The sequence below is a fragment of the Cryptotermes secundus genome, unplaced genomic scaffold, assembly GCF_002891405.2.
Source record: "Cryptotermes secundus unplaced genomic scaffold, Csec_1.0 scaffold434, whole genome shotgun sequence".
Lineage (NCBI taxonomy): Eukaryota > Metazoa > Arthropoda > Insecta > Blattodea > Kalotermitidae > Cryptotermes > Cryptotermes secundus.
This window is the reverse complement of record NW_019738963.1, coordinates 576837-589208: the sequence shown is the minus strand read 5'-3', so window position 1 is coordinate 589208 and position 12372 is coordinate 576837. Positions and strand designations below refer to the sequence as shown.

Genomic DNA, 12372 nt, shown 5'->3' with positions numbered 1-12372 from the left:
TATGAATTCTCGCAGAGAAGGAAAAAAATTGGCAAATTTCTTTTTGGAGTCAGTGCAAAAATTTTAACATGTTTTATACAATCTGTAAATTACAATATCTGATTCTATATTCTTTCGAGAAAAAAACAGCGTTTATTTCGTTCTTTTATCACAGAAATTGTAGAAATAGGAGGAAATTTAGTAAGTGACTACAGTTTTAATGGATCTCAAATAGCGGCCCTTTAAAGAATTCCGTACCGCTGGGAAAACATGAATTTAAAGGGCCGTAGGATAAAGGTTAATATGAACTTTATATCTTTCCTGAAGACCAGAAAAACAAACTCTTTTATAGACAGTTAGTGGCAACACTGCACTCACTGCCCATTGTGTAAGCCATGTACTGCCCCAACTCCAATCCCCTCTGTATTAGAGCTAGACTGTGTCAAACCTTGTCAATCCTTGCCACTCCTAGCACAGAACAGTCACGTATCTTCATATTCCTAGCAAAAGTGAAACCAGCAGAAATTCTTTTATGTTAAATGCACAGTATGGAGAAGAGACCCTGTCTTATGCAAATGTCTATGATTGGTATAGGAAGTTCTCTGAAGGCCACGAAGAAGTCTCAAACCTGCTGCATACTCATGTTCAGACAACACCTATACATGATGTGAGTATTCACCTTTACAAAGAGCTGATTTTAGGAAAGAGAAGAATTAAAGTGTATGATATTTCATCCTACAGTGGTGTAAGTGTTGGAAATATTTGAAACTTACTGCTCAAGAAAGTGGCTCCCAGAGATTTTAACATTCAACCAGAATGAGTGGCGTGTTTCTGCATCTTCCGAACATCTGAACTAGTTTCTATTCAAGGGAAACACATTCCAATAGTGAACAGTGACATGTGACTCCAGCGAGAACAGCATCAAAAGGGATTTCCACCATCAGAAGAATTCAAAATACATCTGTCAGCTGACAAGATCATGGGAAATGTGCTGATACTCAAAAGAAGTGAATCATATTGATGTTATTCCACATAGTATAACAATTAATGAAGAGTATTAGAGAAACTTGCTTTGGAATGATGTGCACCAAGAAACTCAGAAGAAAAGACCTGAAAATTATTGAAGATCATCCTACTGCATGAAAATGTTTCGTTCACATACAACAACATTGGCAACAATGGGCTGGGAAATCATGAACAATCATCCTTACAATTCCTCACCTGCCTTAGCCCCAAGTGATTTTTATTTGTTTTGACCAATGAAGGTCCACCTAGAAGGAGAGAAACCTAACTGATTAACTTAAACATGATCTGCTGAACATCAAGATAGAAGTGTTTATGTTGTTGGCATCAGTAATTTGCCATGATGATAGAAAAAAAAAGTGTTATTGTAAAGGGAGAATATCTTCAAAAGGAGTGATAGTTTGGCGATTCTGGTAGGTATATTCTTTTTGTAGAAAACTGAAGTGCAGATCAACCATGAAACATCCTTTTATCACCAGCATAACCCATTAAATAGAAGAACTTTTCAGAGAAAAAAATGTTTCAAACAAAGTTGTAGAGAATGACATACACATCTGATGTCATATACAAATTTTCTGTGTGTCATAAACTTTCCAAGATATTTAATTGATAACTGTACACTTCCCTTGCATAGTCTACAACCAACAACAGTCATCTAAACACATAAGAAAATTAAAAAACAATAAACAATGGTTTTCTGAACACATGCTATGACTACTGAAGTCTCTTGTTCTCAATAATAATTATTATTATAATTATAATTAGAATTAAACAAAGATTCTTCTCACTTGAGTTTATAGGCTCAGATGTACGTGGTGTGTTCAAAAAGTATTGAAACTTCTTTTCTCCCGCGTAAACCAATGAAGCGCGGGAGGCTCCCTTTGGTGGAGATGTGGAGGGGACATTCTTGCACAGTCGTGAATTTTTTCCCGCCCGCAGAAAGCATCGTTCGCTGGCAGTCGGCCTATGAGTGAGGACGTGTAGTGAGCGCTCGTCGGATTCCAGTAAGGTGTAAAATGATGGAACAATATGAGCAGCGATATTGTATCAAATGTTGCCAAAAGCTTCGCAATACCCAAGTGGAAACCATTCGCAAGATTCAACAGGCTTTCAGGGTCGATGCCATGAGCAACTCACAGATAAAGGAGTGGTAAAACCGCTTCAAAGATGGCTGCACATCAGTGGACAGCGAACCGCGTTCACGCAGACCCTCAACAAGCCAAAATGAGAATGTCATTGAGCAAGTGTGGAATTTGGTCATGGAGGACTGTCGTATAACAGTCCGAGAGTTTGCAAATGAGATAGGGGTAAGCATTGGATCGGTATATTCAATTTTGACCGAGGATTTGGGCATGAGGATAGTGGCCGCGAAATTTGTACCGAAACTGCTAACAATGGAGCAGAAGCAATGCCGTCTGGAAATAGCACAGGACATGCTGGACAATGCAAACAGTAACCCCAACTTTCTGAACACCGTGATCACAGGCGATGAGTCATGGGTTTATGGGTACGACCCGGAAACCAAGATGCAGTCGTCACAGTGGAAACATCCGACATCCCTGAGGCCAAAAAAAAGCACGGCAGGTCCACAGCAATGTCAAGGTCATGTTGGCCGTTTTCTTCGACTCCTGTGGGGTTGTGCATCATGAGTACGCACAAGGTCAAACCATCACAAAGGAATACTACCAGGAGGTCCTTTGTCGCCTTTGTGATGCTGTGTGGCGCAAACGACCAGATCTGTGGGCAGCAAAAACTTAGCAGCTCCATCATGATAATGCACCCGCCCATTCTGCGCATCTGATTCAGACTTTCGTCGCCAAACACAACATCCCTGTGGTTCGTCAGGCTCCCTACTCCCCCAACGTGGCTCCATGTGACTTTTGGCTATTTCCCAAGCTGAAAATGCCGCTGAAAGGAACCTGATTTGAGTCAAGAGAAGACATCATATGGAATGCGACAGCCTGGCTGATCACCATTCCAAAAGACGCATTCCAGAAGTGTTTCCAACAATGGCGGAAGCGCTGGGTGAAGTGTGTGCATTACCAAGGAGACTACTTTGAAGGGGATTAGGGTTTTGTACCTCCAAATCAATAAATGTATTTCTGCCGACCAAAGGTTCGATACTTTTTGAACACACCACATATACAAAAATACCGCAAGTTAGTGACTGACATGGGGTCTAGATTGGTAATTTGAGTTACTGGACTCTTTTATCTCCTAATTACAGGTAACTACAACAGTTTCATGGATCTACACAATCCAAAAATCACTACTTCAAACATTAAAGCTTCTACATCTTCACCAGGCATTGCTAGGTTACAGTTCCTGACAGTGTCGATTCTTCTGCTTGTGTTTTATGTTGTTGCTAGCTGGCTACCATCCTGCAACTAACACAACTTACTAGACATGACTGGCCAACTCAAAGTCAAAGTTACTATACAACTGGGGGTTTACTGCAAATCAGTTTGTCTTGGTGTCAAGCCCCTCGAGACTCATGACCAGAGACATTTTTTTCAACTCAACCCTCATGAGCACAGTCCTTATGTAACATCCTCTCTGATGAGAAGATGGTTTTCTCTCTTATGAATATGCTTGGTCTTTCATCAGGTTTATGTATCATACAAGTCCTCTATCAGTACAGGCTTTGCAAAGCAGATAACATTTATCTTACGTATCTTATGCTACAAAGGCAGCTTAGCCACTTGAACGGTTCTAAGCTTGACCACTGCCAAGTTTCAGTCTCTTACACTGTCTATGCATTGCTTCACCTTGTCCTAGACTGCGAACCTGTTCATTCTAATGATTTTGTACAACTTCTTGTTGCTTGCACAATTTTGGAACATAATTGTATATATACAAAAGGTTGAAAGCTATATGTAAATTGCAGACCAGTGTGCACTGTGGACAATTTCCAATGGTGCAGAAAACCTTTTTTTGTAGGCACTGCAATTTTAAGAGGGAGGTGCCTGCCACTAATATAATTAGTTTTCTCTGCATTTACTTCTTTACCAACCTCCTATAAGCATCATTAGTGTTATAGTGTTATTCTTTATGGTATCTATTTTATCTTCCATTATCATCAGCATTGAACAGCATCTGATGTATCTCACGAGTTCTAGTGCCACCTGATTTTCCTACACCTTGTTAGCATATTCTAAAGCAAGATTGAAAAGCTATGGCGATGAACCATCAAACCATTTTAGACCGTTCTGAGTAGGAAACATATCAGAAAAATGTTTACCTATATGGAATTTACTTTAGGTTTCATTTAAACACATTCTAATCAGCCTAACACCATACTCTAGAGAATATCGTACAGAACTTCTCTCTTAACCGAATCATAAGCTTTCTTGGTATCTGTAAGTAGCTGATGTACTTTCTCATTTTTTTCTTCAATGTCTGACAAATTCAAAATATCTGATTAGTTAATTGATCTGTTACATCGAAACCCACACTAATGATTCTCAGTAATTTGGTCTATGTATGGACTTAAACTTGAGAGAAGGATATTGAATAAAATTTTGTATTATGTTGATAAAGAATGATATTCCTCAATAATTACCACAGTCAGTTTTATGACCCTTCTTGTAAAGTGGTACAATAATAGATTCTTTCACTGACCAAGAAGTTCTTCCTTACTCCAAAAAGAATTAACGAGTTTATGGATCTCAGGTCATAATGTTTCGCGTCCTGCTTACATCATTTCTGCCAGAATGTGATCACTACTGGACTACTTACACTTCTTTTCAAATTTGCAATAGCAATTCCAACCTCAGAAGGATTAGTATCAAGTGTTAATGGCTGAGCTCTGTGTATTTATATTTGCCTAACATCACTGACTCTACATACTTTCAGTAGCTGACAGAAATAATTCTTCCACCTATTCAGAATACTGTGGGACTCTGCAAGCAAATCACCATTCTCATCTTTTAACATGCTCTAGGTTGGTAACCCTTCTTAAATTCATTTATTCCTCTATACAGGTCACTAATATTCTTGTTCTGTGTACTTCAAGCTCATTAATTTTGTCTGTCAGTCCATCTTTTTATTTTTGAAAAAAGGGGAGAGAAGCTTCTGTATTTCATTATCATCTGTTTACTGCATCTTGCAGAGAAATGGAAAGTTAATATTTGTATATTCCACAGTAGTGCTGGGAGTGCCTTGTAGATATTGGTTTAGTTCTCAAGACTGTCCATTGTCTTGTGACATGTTGGGAATAGTTTTCACTCATCAGTAAGTAGATTATCATCCTGTGCTCCATTCATATTTGCATCAGTTTTAATCACAGGGGTGATTCAGGTCTTGCTCTTAGCACAGCAGAAGTAAATACATTGATGTTAAATTAATCCTGAAGTTTGGACATTGTCTCATAACTTATTCCTTCTTCATCATTTCCACCAGCTTGTCCATTTTGCATTGCAGTTACATTGAAGTAGGCCTTCCTAAGTAGTCTGTGGGTGTTTCCTTGCTGCTGCTCCTTCTTTCCTATGTTTGTTCAATTTTGATTTCATAATCATGTATATATTATCACCATCTTCGTGGTTTATGCAATTAAGCCTGTTCCAGCTAAAAATACAATAATCTCATTTTAAAATTTAAATGTAACAATACACAAGCTAAACAGACCATTACAAACATACTAGCTACATTTACGGGTGAACTAGTGAATGACATGTGGCTAAAGCAGTACATGAACAAAATTTCATACCATTTTCCATTAAAGTATGAGAAGACTGTTGCCAGAACTTTCAATACCACTTAAAAAAGAATAGGCAGCACAGGGCAATATGACCACAAAATAAGCCTGGGCAAGATCTAAGTGTTATTACCACACCTAGCTAACTACTGCTGTATGTGTTGTAACTGATCATTACGTACCAGCATAAATTTCAGAAATTTATGTTTCTTAGTACCAATTTTATACTAAATGTAATTTATGCCCAGTTTTGCATTAACTGTTCCATGAATTCACAATGAGGAATGTACAGATAAAGGCTACTAGAAGGTTATTTAATAGTCGACGTGGTATGTGAATGACTACTCATCCCACTGCCAGTCTGATAAAAGTAACTTCCAGAACATTCTTGAACTATGAAACAGGAGAAGAAGCTTCAAGAAGCTTCAAGAATGATCTGGAAAGAGAAGGTTCTGGATGTTACATCATCTCATGGTATTTAAAGGACTGATCCTGGATGGCAAAGATAGACAAGTGACAGACATGTACATGCTCAGTAACTCAGTGAGTCAGTTACGGAACAATCCGTGAGCATGTAGTAGTGTTGTAAATATTAAAGTTGTATAGTGTATCGGTGACTGTGAGTAACTGTTAAGTCATGTAGTGCTCTTAATAAATAAAGTGTATATATTAATATTGAGTTGTGATCCAGAGACTTCTTCACCAAGAAAACCTCTCTCGTCAGAGCAAGGCCCATTAAGCCCTAAGAGAGAATCTTATTGCTCGAACCCAGGACACTTTCCTCCCTTTACTCACATGGCACCTCGACATGGTTCCCAGACCATGTAACGTTCATATTGATCATGAAGGACAGCAAAGAACTCTTACTAGTAGTGCCCAAAGTGAAACTTCACCAAAAGGACTGCCAAAAGTGGCTCATCTCAACGCAGGGCTGCTATATTGTGTAAAAAGGCCTCTCCCAAGTGACGTCCAACACGTGGTAATTACATGAGGCCCCCCCAAAAAAAGAACTATTAGAGTGTTGATATCCATTTAATTTCAAAATGCCAGAAGACACTTTAATGATGTATCATTAGCTGAACACACAGGGTTAGAAAACTGTATTACATCAACATCACCCCACACAGTATCAAACATAACTGCTCACCCATTTCCATTCAGACACGACTTAAAAATCTTGTTGACTAGCCCTACTATATTAAGTTACACAGAACACTCAAACAACTTACATCATCAATAACAGCAGGCTCCAGCTCTGACAATGAGCGTCGCTTCTTGTGAACCTCTTTCACATCATCCTGTTCCTCCCCAGGTTCCACTGGTTCCACCTCATCCTGGTGAAGTCCCTTGTCACCTCGTGTCCCAACAGCCTCCTTGTCTGACAGGAACATAGGATAGCCACGCAGAGTTTGAGTGCCTAGGATCCAACTTGTGTTAAAGTTGTCGTAAATTAGCTTCCTTTGACGTGTGCTGCGACGCACACCTAACAACATATGAGAGCAGTCCTTAAAAAACAATTTAAATTGTTTCCGATTGAAAGTCCAATATATGGGCCCTACATGGAACAATCCATACGAACATTAGTTGGGAATGTGATTTGTTTCATTCTGGTCCATCACACTAACAATTACAAAGACAAGACAACTCCATCCAGTGTGACTATTTATGTTTTCACTACTTGAAAACTTAGTACTCTTAGATGTTTCAGTCCTTACGGACCATCTTCAGAGGGAATATTGATACTTATTTGGAAACTACTATCACAATGGGTATTTTGAGTGTTGTTTTCATACAGCATGCCACGAACAAATACAGGAAGATACCAAGAATCTCCTTCTCAAGATAAACAGGTGGCACAAGTTCAGCCCCCATCAAGAAAGACAATAGGAGAAAGGACACGAACCTAACTGGTTTATAAATTTTAACTTAAACAACAAAGTTTTAAAAACTTTAATGTACTAGAAAAGCTGCTGTGGTTGTGGAAAGGTTGGATTTTGTGTATACTGTGCATTCTAGGTATTATGTGTGTATGTATTTTAGCACTCAAAACACCAACTGTGACAGTAGTTTCCAAATAAGTATGGATGTGCCCTCTGAAGATGGTCCGTAAGGACGGAAACATGTAAGGGCACTAAGTTTTCAAGTAGTAAAAACTTAAATAGTCACACTGGAAGGAGCTGTTTTGTCTTTGTATTAGGTGGGAATTATGAAACACAAATCATAAACTTGGACAAGAAATTAACCTAAAATCAGTATTTAAAAAAAGAGCCTATAACTGAAGGAGAATTAATAAGAATCCAAATTCTATATCTTCTTTTTGTAGCAAAGTGCAGTGATAAAGAGTAAGTACAAAATAAAAAAAGTCTGATGAACAGCTGTTATAGTCAGTCACACCATCTGCTGCACAAAATCACAAAATCTGTTTACATATACTAAGACATCCAACCAGACATATACAAATATTTCACTTTATTATAATAATTCCCAATATCCGCTGTTCTTGTAAAAACTATGTTTCAACATCATTCATATTGCAATATGATGCCTGAAAGTCAGAGTGTAGGACTCAGAGGAGTGTTGCAAAAGGTGTCCACTAGTATGGCCTGTAAAAACATGCTTCTTCAGCAGCAAATACACAACAATCAGTCCACGTCAAAGTTATACAAAGAGGGCCAGTCACAGAGATTAACATAGTTTGCACTATTCGATGCTCCTTCAGATATGAAGTTACTTATCTGACAACTAGCATGGAACAGTCATGTATCTTCTTTTGTTTGTAACTAGACAATTTCAAAAGGTGTAAGTTCAAATCTGACTGGTACATATCCAATGTCAAAAATGACTTGGTACAATTTCTCCTCAAAATTTTTCAAAGACCTTCCAGCTGAAGGACAAGACATCACACAGAGCTGAGAGCTGTTATTCTAAGTTTCAGTATAGCACCATTCCTTCTGTGCAACATTTGTCAGAAAAGAAAACAAGTCATAAATTCCAAAAGCAAGAGAAACATCCTTCATTTCAAACTATAGCAGTATATGTATTGTATTCTGCTTATAATAGAGAGAAAAGACACTTGTAATATTTCTGACTTCCCTCAAAACAAGTACAGAATGTTCATCCTAACTGAGCTTAGCTTAACTCCGATTTGAACCTAGAAACAGTCCTCTTAAAAAAGGCGGATAAAACAATGACCATGTAGACCGGTCTCTGAAATCAGATTTATTTACAGTACTAGCCAGACTTGACATGAATCATCTCAACCTGCGAGAGGAAGAGATTCAAATTCGTCATGGTAACTAAACCTAATATAAATTATGCCTCATCCTTGACTTAAAAGCTGGTAATGTTCCAAAGTCCTGTTTGCATGGTGAGTCAGTCTTAAGTCAAAATATACTTCTTTCCTAGAGAAAATAATGTAATATGTGGTACCTGAGTGTGTACCGCACAGCACACAGCACACAGGAACATATCAAACCATAAGCCATATAACCTCAAGCTGACGTCTCCCATCTTCAGGATGAATTAACAAGGAGGAGTTCAGCATTTTATATCAAATATTTTAACATTTTAGCGTTTTAACTTAAAATAGGTTCGGATGAAAAGTGAGAACTTGAGAGTGTACTCAATTATCTTAGCATGTTTTGTGCTTTTACACGTCAACGTATTGTAGCAACGTCCACACGACAAACACAATTGTGAACATCAAAAACAGCGACAGTGTTTCCATAATTATAGCAAGTGCCTCTGAAGGTGGTTGTGTCAAACCGAAACATGTAAGGCAGAAATAATAATAAAAAGTGACCTACAAATTGTTACACTCGACGGACTTTCTACTAACTTTGTGATTGATAGTGTAACGCACCAAAATGAAACAATTAAAAAAAAAAAAGAATTTATATCTTATAATTAGATTTTAAAAAGCTGTGCACACGTGTGGACTGCGCAACCACATATGTGGTCATTAGTCTCTAAATAATTGGTCACTTCTTCTATTGTGACTGCCTTGAATGATGACTATCTTATGAATTCTCTTATGACTGAATCATTGAACTCCCTTATGAATTATTCCAATTGAATTCATGAATGAACCCTCTTTGGTCAAAACTAATATGTCACAATGTCTTACAGCTCCTCTGTTATTCTGTTGTTCCACTGACATAGAAACATGTATTAGCGAGCCATTGGCTAGCAATGGACTTCCAGATCTGTTTGTTGCTGAGAGAACATGTGTTTGGAAAGACGATGGCTAGCAATGGACTTCTGCTCTAGCTCCACTATTCCAGCTTACAGGCGCCATATCGCAGTATTAATGAATATTAAAGAGCGCCCAGAGAAAACTAAAAAAATGCAATTAGCCGACACATTATAAGGGTATATCTAAATGTGAATATGTATGAGAGCAAAGACATGCCAGCAATATAAAGCAATCATACCTTCTCCTTCTTGATTGTCATCTGCACCACGTTTCTCTGAGTTGCTATCATGACCATTCATTCCTTGATTGCCCATTTCTCCTTCTTCATCCGCTACCACTACTCCCAAAGCACGTGTTTTCACTGGTTTAGTTCTAGTTACACTATGATTAACATGGTGGCTTCTTGAAGAATCAGCACCCGAGCTCGTCTTTTGTTGAAGTGACAGAGATGTCCTCAGCGTCCGCCGACGAGAGGTTTGCCTCCGAACTCTGCTAGAACAAGGTAGTGTGCTCATTAACTTCATTAAAAGGATATTTAGTGTGACTCTTTGATATGAGAACTCCTCACAGTTCATACTGCTATCCTTAAAGACCACCAATGGAGAGAATATTGAACCATTTAAATCCAGTTCACAATGTGATATGACACCCAAACGCAGGAACAGTGAAGTCAGAATAGACTTTCACTGCTAGGGAACAACTCGGTAAACACGTACCCATGGCAATGAATACGCAAGAAACAACTGATTAGTTTCTGTTGCTATGCAAAGGTGCTGTAAACATGCCATCCCAACAATAGGGAGGCTATGTTTCCTGCATGGTCTGTGCAAACTGGTTATAAAGAAGAACTCAGATGAGAAGAGTTAGTAGGTCTCAATGTGACTTTGACTTTGACCCAGCCAGTTCGCCCATGAGGAGGCGGGTTTGAATACCTACGCTGTGACCCTGCGAGTCGTAGGAGGCGACGAAAAGGGAAGTCTCAAATTTGAGACAGTAATATATGGTCTCAAGTACCAAGGGACTCGGATCTGAGGACTGTGCTGGCAAGGACCAGCAGCATATACAAAAGAGAGACCTGTCCTCTCGTCAGAGAGGGTGCCAACAAAACACAAGACCGTAACTGTCAAATAGTAGTAAAGATCTGGTCGCAAGCCCCAGATGGGTGTTTTATGATAAGACAGACTGGCCAACTGACCGTTGATCATAAAATGAGACTCAGACTAAAACTCAGACTCAGAAGAGTTAGACGGGTTTCAAGACACCAGCCTGCTGGGATATGAGCTTGGGAGCAGAGGAAGTGAATTGAGTTGGCAGTTGCAGAATAATGGAAAGGAATTAGGCCATGAAAAGAAGACTTCACATGTGATTACAAGTTACAGTGAGACTATTAAAAATCCACTGCAACCATAAGACTAGTGAAGACTGAGAACCCTAGTGCGTGTGTAACGGTGAACTGAAAAGTGTGTACCAGTGATAGTGCTGTAATCACATATAGTTCCAAGTGCTATGTATAAGGTGTCAATAAATCCAATCATCAATCCAAATCACATCTATAAGTCACGCACACTCCCTACATGTGATAATACCCTCACAATCTATTTCCCTAACATCCAGTTTGCCACTTTCCTCATATTTCTTTCTTGGTCTTCCATATGAGGGTTTTACAAGTGGTTTCCCCTTTGCCATTCAACTTACATGTCCACAGTATTGTGACCTTGTATGCAACTCAAACACTAACACTAATAGCTGAGACTGAGATTTAAAAATAGTCGCATATTTAGTAACTAGACAAGGCGTTTGGATTGGTAATTGTATTTACTGCACTCTTGCAACTTATAGCCACAACCAATTATAATGCAATTGCTAATTCACACTCTTTACAATTCACAATGGCAGGCAATAAGTCTTCTCCCTCTCCTGTGTCTTCACTAGTGGTTGCCCAGCAACAGCTCATGATGCCAGATTCCTCAGCTTCCAGGTTCACGTCCTTACTTTCTGGCTGTCTCAAAACTCTTGTACCTCTGTGCCCAAGCCTCTGCCATGGGGTAGTGACTTTCTCACAATAACCACAGACCCAGACTAGATGTCTGCATCATAACTCATTAATTGAAGACTAGCTGCAGACTCACAATCTTGACAGCTAATCACTCACTACTCAATTGACTCAACATTGGTTTCGGTTCTCCAGACATAACTTCTGCACAAAACCTGAGCAGTTCCTCCCCTCCTTAGAAAGGGGATGGCGCCGCTTCTGCTCCTGGTTCATATGTGGGGTTCTCAATGCCTCCCCCCCCAAGGTAGAATGGGGTGTCCATGCTGCAATCTTAAGCAAAGATAGCCAGAAAACCTCCAGATATATAAGAAATATTTAATATAACAAAATGAATCAATATGGACAATCCAAATATAGACTCTACTCATGATGCCCCAAAACTGACATTGCATGGTTTGGGGATCCCTTGCCGTCAACGGCCAGTAG

At 39.0% G+C, this 12372-nt stretch overlaps 1 protein-coding gene across 5 annotated transcripts in view; it reads right to left on the bottom strand.

Annotated features, from left to right (window-relative positions):
• The window catches only part of LOC111871451 (ATPase family AAA domain-containing protein 2), a 109380-nt gene that overhangs the window by 81271 nt on the left and 15737 nt on the right, over positions 1 to 12372 (bottom strand). For 3 of the 5 annotated variants that reach the window (XM_033754261.1, XM_033754262.1, XM_033754263.1), the window contains exons 4-6: positions 10132 to 10385; positions 8553 to 8556; positions 6928 to 7183 (exon numbers count right to left, since the gene is read on the bottom strand). In XM_033754261.1, the coding sequence (XP_033610152.1) occupies positions 6928 to 7183; positions 8553 to 8556; positions 10132 to 10385 (514 nt within the window). The remainder of the gene's footprint in view (positions 1 to 6927; positions 7184 to 8552; positions 8557 to 10131; positions 10386 to 12372) is intronic. The other 2 variants (XM_023864587.2, XM_033754264.1) reach the window with 2 other exon arrangements.